Consider the following 13,067-nt stretch of genomic DNA (forward strand, 5'->3'; position numbering starts at 1 on the left):
CTCCAATCAGATAACAAAATGACAAGAATATAATAATCCAGTGAACAACTTTGCTTCATAGTCTAACATTGGATGATATGCAAAGATTACATAAGGCATTAATTTATACTGAGTTTCATAAAATATACATCCCACAAGTATATGTATAAACATATAAAAACAATTTAAGGATTTTAGTAAATCATAAATTTTAAAATCTTTGATAGAAAAAATGTCACATTAATGTCTTGAAAAGTTCTTTGGTAGGTTTTCAGAAGCAGTATAACAAATCACACATTACCACATTTTTAATACATCATTTTGCTTGTTTAGAAATCTTAAAAAAGCACAAGACTCTGTCTTTCGCACAGAGAAAGAAATAAAAGATACTGAGAAAGAAGTAAATGACTTAACAGCAGAGCTCAAAAGTCTTGAGGACAAAGCAACAGAGGTCATAAAGAATACAAATGCTGCAGAGGTAAGACAAGGGGGAGGGGATGGAATTTGAAGCAGCTAAGTTATAGATGACACCAGTACCTTGCATAGTAAACACTCAGTAGGTTAAAACATAACTATATTAACTTTTATCTGTACAGTAGAAATGAATGCTGTATTGTAGCTTTTCTATAAATAAAAACATTTTAACTTTAAATGAAAGGGGAATGGGGAGAGATTGCTAATTTCTTCATCTTTCTAATGTGAAAATTCCTGTTCTATTTGGGAAGATCATCTGTAGCAGCTCTTCTTGGTTTTTAGGAGTCCTTACCAGAGATCCAGAAAGAACATCGTAACCTACTTCAAGAACTAAAAGTAATTCAAGAACATGAACACGCTCTTCAGAAAGATGCACTTAGTATAAAGTTGAAACTCGAACAAATAGATGGTCACATTAGTGAACATAATTCTAAAATAAAATATTGGCAAAAAGAGGTGAGCCAATTATTACTGTTTGTTAAGTGTAACTTTAAAATATTCTTTTTGGAAAAGGGCTGGCTGGGGTTTTTGTGTATGTTTTTAAGGTATGTTGTGATTCTTAATTTCATTATATATAATCACTTCTCAGGTTTATAGGTGACATAATGAACAATATATAGTTATTACATACAGAAAGATATGGGTAATGGTTTGAATTAGTCAACATTTTCACCCCAGGGCTGATAATGGATTTAACAAAAGGCTATCTGAACATTTGGGAACACTACAACTGTTTTTCTTCAAGTCCTTTGAAAAATAGTTGATACACAGATTAATCACCACTTCTTAGTATATGTTGTTCTAATAGATAGGTAATTTGTCATATTAATTTGGGGGGTTTTATTTTTAGCAATGAATTATAATATTGTTCCTTTCCTAACACTCATCTAAATTAAACTTTTAGATTGCAAAAATATCATTGCATCCCATAGAAGATAATCCTGTTGAAGAGATCTTAGTTCTAAGCCCAGAGGATCTTGAAGCAATCAAAAACCCAGACTCTATAACAAATCAGATTGCGCTTTTGGAAGCTCAATGTCATGAAATGAAACCAAACCTTGGTGCCATTGCAGAGTATAAAAAGAAGGTACGAATGATCTATTCATGTGTAATGGTCAGAAAGTCTCTTTACTCCTTAGTCTAAATTGTGGCCTTTAATTTTATATAATTAGTAGTGTTAATTCTCATCTCAAATGTATAACTGAACAGATGTTTTTCTCATATTTTCATAGGAAGAGTTATATTTACAACGGGTAGCAGAATTGGACAGAATTACTAATGAAAGAGATAATTTTAGACAGGCATATGAGGATCTTCGGAAACAAAGGCTTAATGAATTCATGGCAGGTTTTTATGTAATAACAAATAAGTTAAAGGAAAATTACCAAATGCTTACTTTGGGAGGTGACGCTGAGCTGGAGCTTGTAGACAGCTTGGATCCTTTCTCTGAAGGAATCATGTTCAGGTTTGTAATTACACATATGCTGAGTTTTTGGCTCCTTCTGTTACATACCTCTACATAGTCTCCAAACTTAGTATTTTTTAGGGGTAGGATGTGAAGGTTAGGTCTACAACTTGATTTATTCGATAAATATTAGTTTGATTACATTTTGGCAGTTTACAGCTTCAATTCTAGGCAAACAGTAAATACCTGCTTTTACAGAATATTTGTCTAGTTCATCTTTTAATTTTCAAGCCATTTCAGTTTAACATCAGGATTTTCAAATTACAAAGCAAAAAACTGCATTGGAAACAGGGGAAGAGTAGCAAGAATTACTTGCTGGCCTGCTGTTTAAATCTTAAATTTTTGGTAGGTGTTCTTATGTCATCCTCCAATAACGTTGTTATAAAAGAACCCCCCAAAAGCTTAGATCAGTGAAATACAAATTAGAGATTCCCAAAGAAGGTGGTAGAAGCCAGTTATAGGAAACAAATCATGAAGTCTTCACTTCAGTTTTATGAGTAATTTGACTTATAAAGAGATTTTCTTAATTATTTCAGTGTTCGACCACCTAAGAAAAGTTGGAAGAAGATCTTCAACCTTTCAGGAGGAGAGAAAACGCTTAGTTCATTGGCTTTAGTATTCGCTCTTCACCACTACAAACCCACTCCTCTGTACTTCATGGATGAGATTGATGCAGCCCTTGATTTCAAAAATGTGTCCATTGTTGCATTTTACATATATGTAAGTAATCATTTAGAGGTTTTCATTCTGAAAATTTTATGGCTTCTCTAAACATTACACATGGTATTCTTTGACTTCTTTTGAGCTTTTTTCCCCTATTCTTTAATCCCACGTTCCATGGTATCAAAGGAGACCAAGTCGTTTATATAAGCCAAGTAGTTCCATTTTGAAAAAGTAAAATATAAATGGATAATGTAAATTAGTAGCAGAAACACAGCTAGAATCTCCAGTCCTCCTAGATCTTTTTTCCACCAAGGACCCAAATTGTTCTCAAACCCAAATACTGTTTCATGAATTATTATCATCATTCTTGTTCATGTTAATTATCAGTGTTGAATTTATTGCCCAAGAATGTATCAGGGAAGTAAAACTTAGATATTTATTATGATTTACATATTACTTATTTTTTCTAATTTATTCTTTCTTTCTTTTTAGGAACAAACAAAAAATGCCCAGTTCATAATAATTTCTCTTCGAAATAATATGTTTGAGATTTCAGATAGACTTATTGGAATTTACAAGACATACAATATAACAAAAAGTGTTGCAGTAAACCCAAAAGAAATTGCATCTAAAGGACTTTGTTAAATTTGTTTATAATTAAGATTCCTCAAATTGAATCAGCATAGATTCAGCATATTTTTACTATTTGTAAAGAGTTATAAATTGTATAAAATACATATTCCTAAACTGGATCGTGTAACTGGTTACCATTTTATGCTGTTAAGAGACATGCTACAAGTCCAATAAAATATTCTCTATACCTGCTTCTAGGAGATTGTAAGAATCTGACAATTTTATAAGCAGACAACTTTGGAGAAAGTAAAATGCCTGGAGGGTCAGGTAACTTGCCCTTAGTTCCAAACGGCTACCTGCAGAGTTTAAAAATGTTGATGAGTAGTAAAGTTCTAAAGTAGATCACAGTACCAAGACCTGAAGCACATCTTCCTGGACCTATGACCCACGCTGGAAAAGCCTGCCAACTACTGTTGTAAAAATGTTAAGGTATTCTACTTAACTGACTAATTTAATTTAGATAATCACTATTTACAACCCACAGACTGGGAACATTTTTTTTTAAACCAGTCATTCTGAATTATAAGGATGAGAACTTAAATATTATACATTCTTTTCTAAAACCTGATGTGCTTGAAACGCTTGCAGAAGAGCCAGCAAACTGAGACACTGTCTGAAATAACTAGCATATAAGGATTAATTTCTTAGTATAAATGGAAATTAAGATAGAGTGCTGTGTGCCCATCAGATTGTCAAGGGTTTTTTGTTGTTGCTGTGTTACACTCTTATTAGTTCAAGAATATTATAATGCTCCTGGAAATAAGTTGGCAGCCACTTGGTTTTCAGAAGAAATTTTGGTATTGAATCAAAAGTCTTTGCCTTAGCTATTCAATTTCTAGATACTGATCCTGAGGAATTTAAGAGTTATCTCCTTACTCAGTGCACCATTGTTTAAAAGTACTAAAAGCTCCAACAAAGACAGTTTGTATCATAACATAGCTATTAAAAATGTAAATACATTACCATGGACTTAAATAAAACAAGATCTAAAACTCAAGCATGGTTAGTTGTTTTAAATCAAGATTATACAAGGGAAAAGTAACAGGGGGAAGTATAATATAATCAAGCGTTTTTATATTGGTGAGCGCAGAGGTGAATGGAATTAATATATTTTAATAACCAATGGAGTAGAAGAGCTTAGTATTAACTTTAAGAGTTACAGATAATAGCCCATAGCCAATATGAAAATTCCAAAGCAACCAACTGCTCCTGAGTTTGAGCACCTTATATTAAGCCACTCAATGCAAATAAAATACCAAAATGAGTTTATTAAAATACATACTTTTGTTATACATAAACCTGAGAAATATTTCAAGATTATATACTTTAAATTTTACAATCTCATCCTCCTGGTAAAAATACAAAAGAGAACAGCATTTATAAGAATCAGTTATTTGTATCCTTGACTGTATTCATGCACACTACATAGAAAGTATCCAAAAATAAACTTTTGTCTACTAAAAACTGGCAAGTTACAAAATATTAATGTCAAACCTAAAACGCTTCAATTTTTAGTGTAGTTCTTAGACATAGATTAGAAACTAATTTAATAAAAATCTTGGCTTAAATCCTTTAAAGGTAGCACGACAGATGAACTCTAAAGAATACATTGGGTCTTTCATATACTAGATATATGGCTTTGAGCAAGCACTTTAGTGTCTGTCTCCTCATCTACAAAAAGCAAGGGTTAATACCTACTTCACAAATGTGAGATTAAATGTTTGGCACATTTCAGTGCTTACTAATACTTACACATGTATTCCAAAACGTACATGGCGTTTATGTTGTGACTAGTACTTAAATCAGTGCAACTTCAGTCTACAGTGAGTGTGTAGCTGAATACCTCCATTATACCCTCCAAATGTTCTTTGCCCACACAACAGTTAATCATGCTATTCTGATTCTGATCATAAGTTGACAATACAGCCAAGCATCTTCGTACTCAGATTTGTTCTCAGCAGATAAGACATTAGGAATATTTTAGAACTGGTGTCCTGATTACAGCCATGTTATCTATAGGAGCAGGAGCATTCCCTAATCCGACCTGGGAAGTCTGAACTGCAGATGTGATCTAAGAACAACAGCTAATTTGGAATTTCTGGAAAGCAAATGAGCTTGCACTTAGGGTTGTATGGACAGAGAGGCAAAAAGTCCTACCACAAAGCACCACAACTCCAGTCACTGTTAATAAAACGGGAACTAAATCAAAGGGATTTGACTTAAAGTAGGCTCCCTTTATACCAAAATTCAAGAACGTAAGATTATTGATACTTTGGCATTAGAGTAAGAGAAAGTTTGACAGAAAAATTTAAGACAATTTTAAAGACATGCAGAACATGATGCCGTCAGTCTGATAAGGGTGGAATATATCGGTAATATCTGTTCTAGTACCATGTTTCAGAGTTTTTATCCAAGAACTGATTTGACTGACAAGACTGAAGACTGCACAAAAGTCGAATACAATCCTAAAATAAATTAACACAAACCACAGAATAACAACGGTTAGAAAATGTTACTGTTTGGTCCCTAACAGCACTTTGGATTTCCAAAAGCAATAATTTAATTAGGAATGAATGTTGATAAACATTTTAAGGCTCTTAAGTTTACCTAAAACACATTAATGTGTGGATCAGGTACATCTGATCAAACACATTTTTAACATAAGCAACCCCTATCACTTTGAGATTTTGCTGCTTGAATTTAAAACCTCTTCTCACCATCCTTATTTGCCCATTCAAGTGTCAAGCCACATCAAAATAAAGGCTTACACCTTTCAGGATTTCACTTTTTAATTAAAAGCTACATATACACAGAAGTGCAAAGCCAACCACTGCAGTATATAATGCTAAAGGAGTATTAGTACAAGAATGTTTAAATGTCACAGTGATATTGTCAACCTCTCAAACCAGTAAAAGTGGGATAATGTATTAATACTCAAATCAAGTAATTACCAGATTTTATTCTGGTTTTCAGAAAACCAGACATTCTGTCTCATTTCTAACTTTTGATGACACTTTCTATTCAACAGAAGCATAAAAGGTTTAACATTTCTATATTTGTTACAACTAATAATGTTTAGCTTGCTATTTTATTTGTCCATGCTACCCCATTCCTCCGTTTAACTGTGGTTGTTAGTCTCTGCTGTATAGAATAAGCCTATTTAAATAATTCAGACTTGAATTTTCAACGAGAAATTATTTTCCACATGAATTCCTTCAGTAAATATAAAGTGTGACACAGTATATTCTTTAAATCATGCAGATTGTTAGATAAACTTTGGTAAACAGATAGAGAGACTTCAGAAAAACATACTGAAGTGATTTCATTTAAAAAAGTTATTATGCGATGGTTAGAAAAGAGGATCAGCATCAGTATCACTGAAATTAGTGTAACTATAACAATGTTTAGAATCTTAAAAAATTCAACTTCTTTTTTATCTTTATCAGGCCAGGAACATGGCATCCTTTTTGAAGAAATTTTCATTTCAGGAATGAGAAGTTTCTTAATTTGTCCAATTTCTGTTCTGCTCCAATCTTCTTTCAATACTTGGCTTACTCGGGGATAAATTTCAACAGGTTGGACCTCAGGAAGTGGTCTTTGTTTCAAGATCTGCACACGCTGGCGGACATCATCAACTTTTTCAAGAAATTTAAGTGGAGACTCTTCTTGTAAAGATGTTGTCAATGTCATTAATTCAAGCTGCTGCTCTCTCATTTCTTTCATTCTTTCAATTTGTGGAGTATATTCTTGATTAATCAGATTGCCAACATCACAAAGAGCAGTTAGGAAACATTTTTTTTTCTGTTCTAATGTATCACTAAGCTCCTTAAAATACTGGAGAACAACTTCCTTATCACCTTGGACCATTTTCTCCGAATGAGATTTTTGTTCTTCCAGCTTTTCAATAAGACGAGTAAGATCTGTCCAGTGTGTGTCTGTTAACTGTTCAACCAGTTTTTGAGGTGTGTCCCTTTCTTTCATATAGGCGCTCTGAAGATCATCTATAGGATGGCCAAGATGTTGACCTATGGTAAGGCAGTGACCACAAACTAATTTTTTATCCAGTAGACAGTAAACATTTAATGGCTGCCTGTAATGCTCAGGGCAGGTGACAATATCCGGATGGTCTTCTTGCTGGTACTTTTCAATAATAGCCCTTAATGCAAAATTAACAGGTAAAGATTCAATACCAGTTGGAGCAATTTCAATAATACTTCTGCAGTTAGGGCACTTAAGAGGAATTCGTAAAGGTCTCCATATATAAAAGTTGCCAGATGCCTGTAGAACGTTTTCCAAGCAATTTCTACAAAATGTATGAGAGCATGGTAGTACACGAGGATCTTCAAAAATACTGTAACAAATGGGACATGTTAACTCATCCTCAAAATTGTGCATTTCCTGTCAAGAGAAAAAGGTACTTTAAGTCTACAAATAACAAGGACACATGCACATATGAAATAACAAGTTAATTCCTAGCAAAATTACATTCTTCAATTCATACTCCCAGGTGGCTCAATGATAGTTTCTAAAATAAGTGACTAAACTTCTAACTGTTTCATAAATTTCTTAGCTTCTTGAATGGAATACTAGTATGTCTGCTTAAAGCACTGGATCAGCATAGTATAATATTGTGAAGCAATACTAATTTAAAGAATTAGAAGGGAAAAACATTTCTGAGTTCTTGCAACAAAAAAAGCTTGAAAGATGGAAGTGTTGATTGTGGTAACTATGAATTACTGACCACTAGAGCATTAGTGGTAAAGAACACCATTAGTCATCTTTCCTTCATGAAAGAAATCCACCAACAGTTCTGAGACCCCCTCTGACACAAATAACAACCTCTCAACAAGCCATTATTGACATTTCCAACAACAGAAGCCTGACGTTTTTTCATCCTACCACCTCACAGTCTTCCTTTATACCTAATCCTCACTGCAAGCCACAATCCCTCAAAACTTACTTTGCTCTGATACAGAAAAATCAAATTGTACCACTGTTTGAAGAACCATAAAAAGCAAGACAAAACCCAAGTGCCATTCATGTAAAATATAAAGCTTACTAAATCCTCCTCTATAAAAACTAACTTTTAAAAGTTTGAGAAAACAACATCTACAAATAACTACTTTTAATAAACATAAAAACCTCTTTAGACTTAGGTCTGTGTGCCTTACCTTCACCATTTGCAAAAGCAAACTCTTACTCGTTCAAGTCTCAACTTGATTCCCACCTCCTCCCCAGATTAGGTCCTCTGTTAATCTCACTGAGCACACTGCACTACTACTTTCTAGCACTTAGCTGAATTTTACTTAAAAGAATTTTGTAACATTTTTCTATATATTAGAATATAAGCCTGCAATAAGGGCAGGAATTGTGTCTGAGTGCAGAACTTGACACACAATAGGCATTCACTCCATATTGGCTGAATAAACACTACCCCTTAAGAGACCAATGTTAATAAAATGTCAAATCTTAGTTTTGTAAAATCTTTGCTCAGGAAAAGTTCTATCAAGAGTCCATCGGAAAATATTCCATTCAGATTGACAATATTAATAACCCTAATGAGCCAAGATGTGGCAGAGACCAAGAAGCTTGAACTGTGAAGCATTCCAGGAAACAAAAGTAATTGGGCAACAGTACAGAAGATGACATTCACTGCAAATAAATTCAAGTGCCTACATGTTGAGAAATCTTTATGACTACAACTATACCTAACAGAGCTCTGAAATCATAGGAAAACCACACAAGAAAAACAAACATTTTCTCAGTTTATTTCAGTGATGTCAGAATTCATAATGAAGGAATAAACAGAACAGCACTTTGCAAGGAAGGAATAAAATTTGAGCAGTGGACATATATTCAATTTAGATTTAATATTAAAGCTATTTAATGCTTAAGTACCAAAAATTGGCCCTAAAACAGAATCCAACCTTTCCCTCCAAAGTCCTATATTTATCAAAAAATTAGAAAACAACATTTTCCCTGGGAACCCATTTAAGGACCCCCAAAAGCTCAACTTTATTGTAAAAAGAGTATCTCTTGAATTTACATAAAATGGAAGCAAATATGGTCTCAAAAGTTACTTCCATAGCATGTAAAAGTTAATAAAATTTTATCAGAAATATGTAGATAATTTGAAGTACATTAATCAAATCTGTTCTCAGACTACCTTCTTCCAGATGATTTATTAAAAACTGGTTTTAGGCAACAAATTCATGAGAAGTGAGAAATGGCTAACAGAAGTAAGCCTGGGTTGAAAATAACTTGTAAGGCCAGGAACTTTCTGACTCTGGTTGCTGCCCGAGACACAGAAAACATAGGTGGCTATCTTGCTTAGGGGGGTTGTTCTTCCAGAAACTAGTAAGAAATTTTATGCACCAGAAATTTTCCATAACCAGCCTAGACTCTTGAGCAGGCGGGAAAGGAGCAAAAAAATGTTTCCTATGAACATTTTCTGGGATGAGTATCTTTAATTTAGGTACTCTGTGTGTGTGTAACAATAATACTGGAAACTAAAAGACAAGCAATTCTTCAATATTCTCTGGAAAATAGGGAAATTATACACCCAGAGAAAGTAAGTAAGTTTTGAAGGTAGACTAAAGGTAGTTTGACATGAAAAGTCTCAAAAATGAACCACCCCTCACCCACTCTTTCTAAAGAAACTCCTGCAGGGAGGGAAAAAACGTAAGAATTCTCACCAGGATAACTGTGAAATGAAGTCCTGAATGTTTGTGCAGCAAGTGTAGAGGAAAACTTGGAGGAAGAAGAGAGAAATCCAGAAGGAATGTCTAAGTAAATAAAAAGAACTGATAATATTTCATGTGTCTTAACATATTGAGAGGTAACAAGAAAACTAAATTTAGAGAAAAGTGACAGAATCATGTAAAGAGAAAATACTATATAGTACATGATACTGTTCAGTTGTCTTATTAGTCATAAATATTAAGTAATGATTTTACCAAAAAGTATGACTTTTATGGATTGAATGTTTGTGTCTCCTCAAAATTCGTATGTTGAAATCCTAACCCTTAATGCAATGGTATTAGGAGGTACAGCTTTTGGGAGGTAATGAGGCCATGAGATTGGAGCACTCTTGAAAGAGATTAGTGCCCTTTCAAGGAGAGATACAGGGCTTGCTCCCTGTCTTTCTCTACTATCTGCCATGTGAAGACACAGCAGGAAGATGGCCATCTGCAAACCAGGAACAGCTTTTGCCAGAACCCAACCATGCCAACATCCTGATCTTGGAATTCCCAGCCTCCAAAACTGCAAGAAATAAATGTTTGTTGTGTAAGCCACCTAGTCTACAGTATCTTTTTTTTTTTTTTTAAGTCATGGTATTTTTGTTATAACAGCCCAAACTAAGAAAATGACAAAATTATATTGAGAGGAGGGAGGAGGAGGGAATAAGGGAAGGTTTCACAGTGTTTAAGAACTAATCTTACAAGAAGTCAGTACATATCTAGAAGTGAAAAAATCAAGAAACCACATTAAAGACAAATTATTTAGAAATAGAGAAGCAATACCAAAAGAAATAGTTAAAAAGAAATGGAAGTGACTGCTTCTGGAGAGCAAGAATCAAAAGTGGGGAGAGTGAGGGGAGGAGGCTGCTGTTTCTCATTATAAACCTAATTCTGCTGTCTTACTTTCAACTATTATCATACTATTAAAAATTTAAAGAAATAAAGACAATCCCATATGCATCAAGGCAGAAAAGTAAGATGCCTAAAAAGAAAACAAAAACATAATGGTCTCAAAATTCTCTTGGGAGACTATAATTTCCAAAAATGGCCACAACAGTTAGCTCCCACATATGCTCGTTTGTGATGTGACTTTGCATACTCCCCCATCAAGAGATGAAATCTATTCTCCTCTTAAAAAGATCTGGGCAGGATATATAACTGCTTTGACCAACAGTATATAGTACAAGTGACAGTTCTGGGTATAGACCTTAGCTAGCCTGGCAGATTGCTGCCTCTTCACTATATAAAAAGTCTAAGCTACCTTGCAGCAAGAGAGACCAAGTGGAGAAGCAATGAGGTGCCAGACACATTACTGAAAAAGTCATCTTGGACATGCAGCCATCCAAACCTTCAGATGGTTTTTACACAGCTGTAGATAACGAGAACATCTCCAAAGCAAAAAGGAATGCTAAAAGACAATGTAGCAATCAATGTTCACAAGGGTCTAGAAGGAAAAGTATATGACCAAAGAATTCTCTATCCAGCCAAGATGCAATTTATTCATGTGAAATAATATAAATACTCTTAGCAAAATCTACAGGGTTTAAAAAAAAGTTCTATAGGGCAGAGTTGAAGCCAAATACCTTCATTACAAAACAAAAAAAGTAATATAGAAAGGATTCATCTTTAAAAAAAAATGGAGGGGGGGACCAATCTAGGAAAATTAGAAGAAATGACGAATATGAAAAGAGAAAATTGTTAGACTTGATAGATCCAAGAGCTGGCTCTTTAAATAAGTAAACAAGCCATTAGCTATCTGTGATAGGCAGCTTCCAAGATGGCCCCCAATGACCTCCACCTCCTGGTGGTCACATCCTTTTATAATCTTCTCCTGAGTGTGGGCTGGACCCAGTAACTTGCTTCTAACAGAATACAGCAGAAGTGACAGGCTATCACATCCAAGATTTTGTAATAAAAGGCCATGGCTCTGACTCTCTCTTCACCTCTCTTAGATCACTCTCACTGAGGGACGCAAGATGCCATGTTGTAAGGAGATCAAGGTCCACTGGTGTGGCAAGAAACTAAGGCCTCTAATTTAACATCCTCCAAGAAACTGAAGCCTCAAACAACTACATAGTAAGCTTGGAAGAAGATATCTCAGTTCCAGTAAAATCCTGGAATGACTGCAACCTCACGAGAGACGATGGGCCGGAGGCAGTCAGCTAAGTTGCTCCTAGGTTTCTGACCCAAAGAAACTGAATTTTTGTTGCTTCAGGCTGCTAAGATTTGGGATAGTTATGCAGCAATAGATTACTATACTATCTCAAACAAGGGGGGAAAGGAAGAAACAACAAATGTACCAAGTTAGCATTAAAAAAAGGAAATAAACCAAACATAGAAAAAGCCAGAATGATAGAGAATAACTTACATAATTCTATGTTACTTTATTCGAAAATCTACAAGAAATTATTCTGTGTCAGTTCAAATACCAAAACTGCCTGGAAAAGATAAAGCAAACCCTGAGAGAAATTCACAAGTTGGAAAAGTGCTACTCTGGAAAAAGGGGGGGGGGGGGGGCAAGCTTCTCTAGTGAGTCAATTCAAGTGGTAAAGAAACAATTTCTTGTTCAACTGCTCCAGAACACAAGATGGAAACTTCACCATTTTCTTTTAATTTTTCTTTTCTTTTTTTGGCGGGGGAGTAATTAGGTTTATTTATTTTTAGCTTTTTTTTTTCAAATGGAGGTACTGGGGATTGAACCCAGGACCCTCATGCATGCTGGGCATGCGCTCTAGCACTGAGCTATACCCTCCCTTTCTCCCTGCAAATTGTTTTGAAGATAGTATAATACCATTCCAAAACCTGACAACACAAACTAAAAACAGACCAATTTCAAAAATGATTACTGATGTAAAATCCTAAACACAGTATTAGCAATAAATCAATCCTGAAGACATTAAAAGAATACAGTACAGGACCAAATAAGGTTCTTCCCAGAAATGTAAAGTTAATTCAATAACAGAAAATTACTCAATCAGGTCAATGGAGAAAACTGCACTATCACATTAGATGTGAAAAATGCACATAATATAAAAACCAATAAGCACAGTCCACACAGACAGTGAAATGGTGGTTGCCCAGAGCTAGAGGGCGGAGGGTTGGAGAGTTACTGT

General features: G+C 34.5%; 2 protein-coding genes across 4 annotated transcripts in view; one reads left to right on the plus strand and one right to left on the minus strand.

The window, feature by feature from the left end:
• Positions 1 to 4,211, plus strand: part of SMC4 (structural maintenance of chromosomes 4) — a 35,482-nt gene extending 31,271 nt beyond the window's left edge. For all 3 annotated transcript variants that reach the window (XM_010976358.3, XM_031450093.2, XM_010976359.3), the window contains 6 exons: positions 313 to 457; positions 736 to 909; positions 1,358 to 1,540; positions 1,686 to 1,918; positions 2,455 to 2,638; positions 3,074 to 4,211. In XM_010976358.3, the coding sequence (XP_010974660.1) occupies positions 313 to 457; positions 736 to 909; positions 1,358 to 1,540; positions 1,686 to 1,918; positions 2,455 to 2,638; positions 3,074 to 3,226 (1,072 nt within the window). In that variant the 3' untranslated portion in view covers positions 3,227 to 4,211. The remainder of the gene's footprint in view (positions 1 to 312; positions 458 to 735; positions 910 to 1,357; positions 1,541 to 1,685; positions 1,919 to 2,454; positions 2,639 to 3,073) is intronic.
• Positions 4,212 to 4,462: 251 nt separating this feature from the next.
• On the minus strand, positions 4,463 to 7,612 carry TRIM59 (tripartite motif containing 59). The gene has a single exon (XM_064492493.1). The coding sequence runs from the start codon at positions 7,607 to 7,609 to the stop codon at positions 6,398 to 6,400; it is 1,212 nt and encodes a 403-aa protein (XP_064348563.1). The 5' UTR covers positions 7,610 to 7,612; the 3' UTR covers positions 4,463 to 6,397.
• Positions 7,613 to 13,067: the final 5,455 nt, after the last annotated feature.

The sequence above is a fragment of the Camelus dromedarius genome, chromosome 2 (assembly GCF_036321535.1).
Source record: "Camelus dromedarius isolate mCamDro1 chromosome 2, mCamDro1.pat, whole genome shotgun sequence".
Taxonomy (NCBI): Eukaryota; Metazoa; Chordata; class Mammalia; order Artiodactyla; family Camelidae; genus Camelus; species Camelus dromedarius.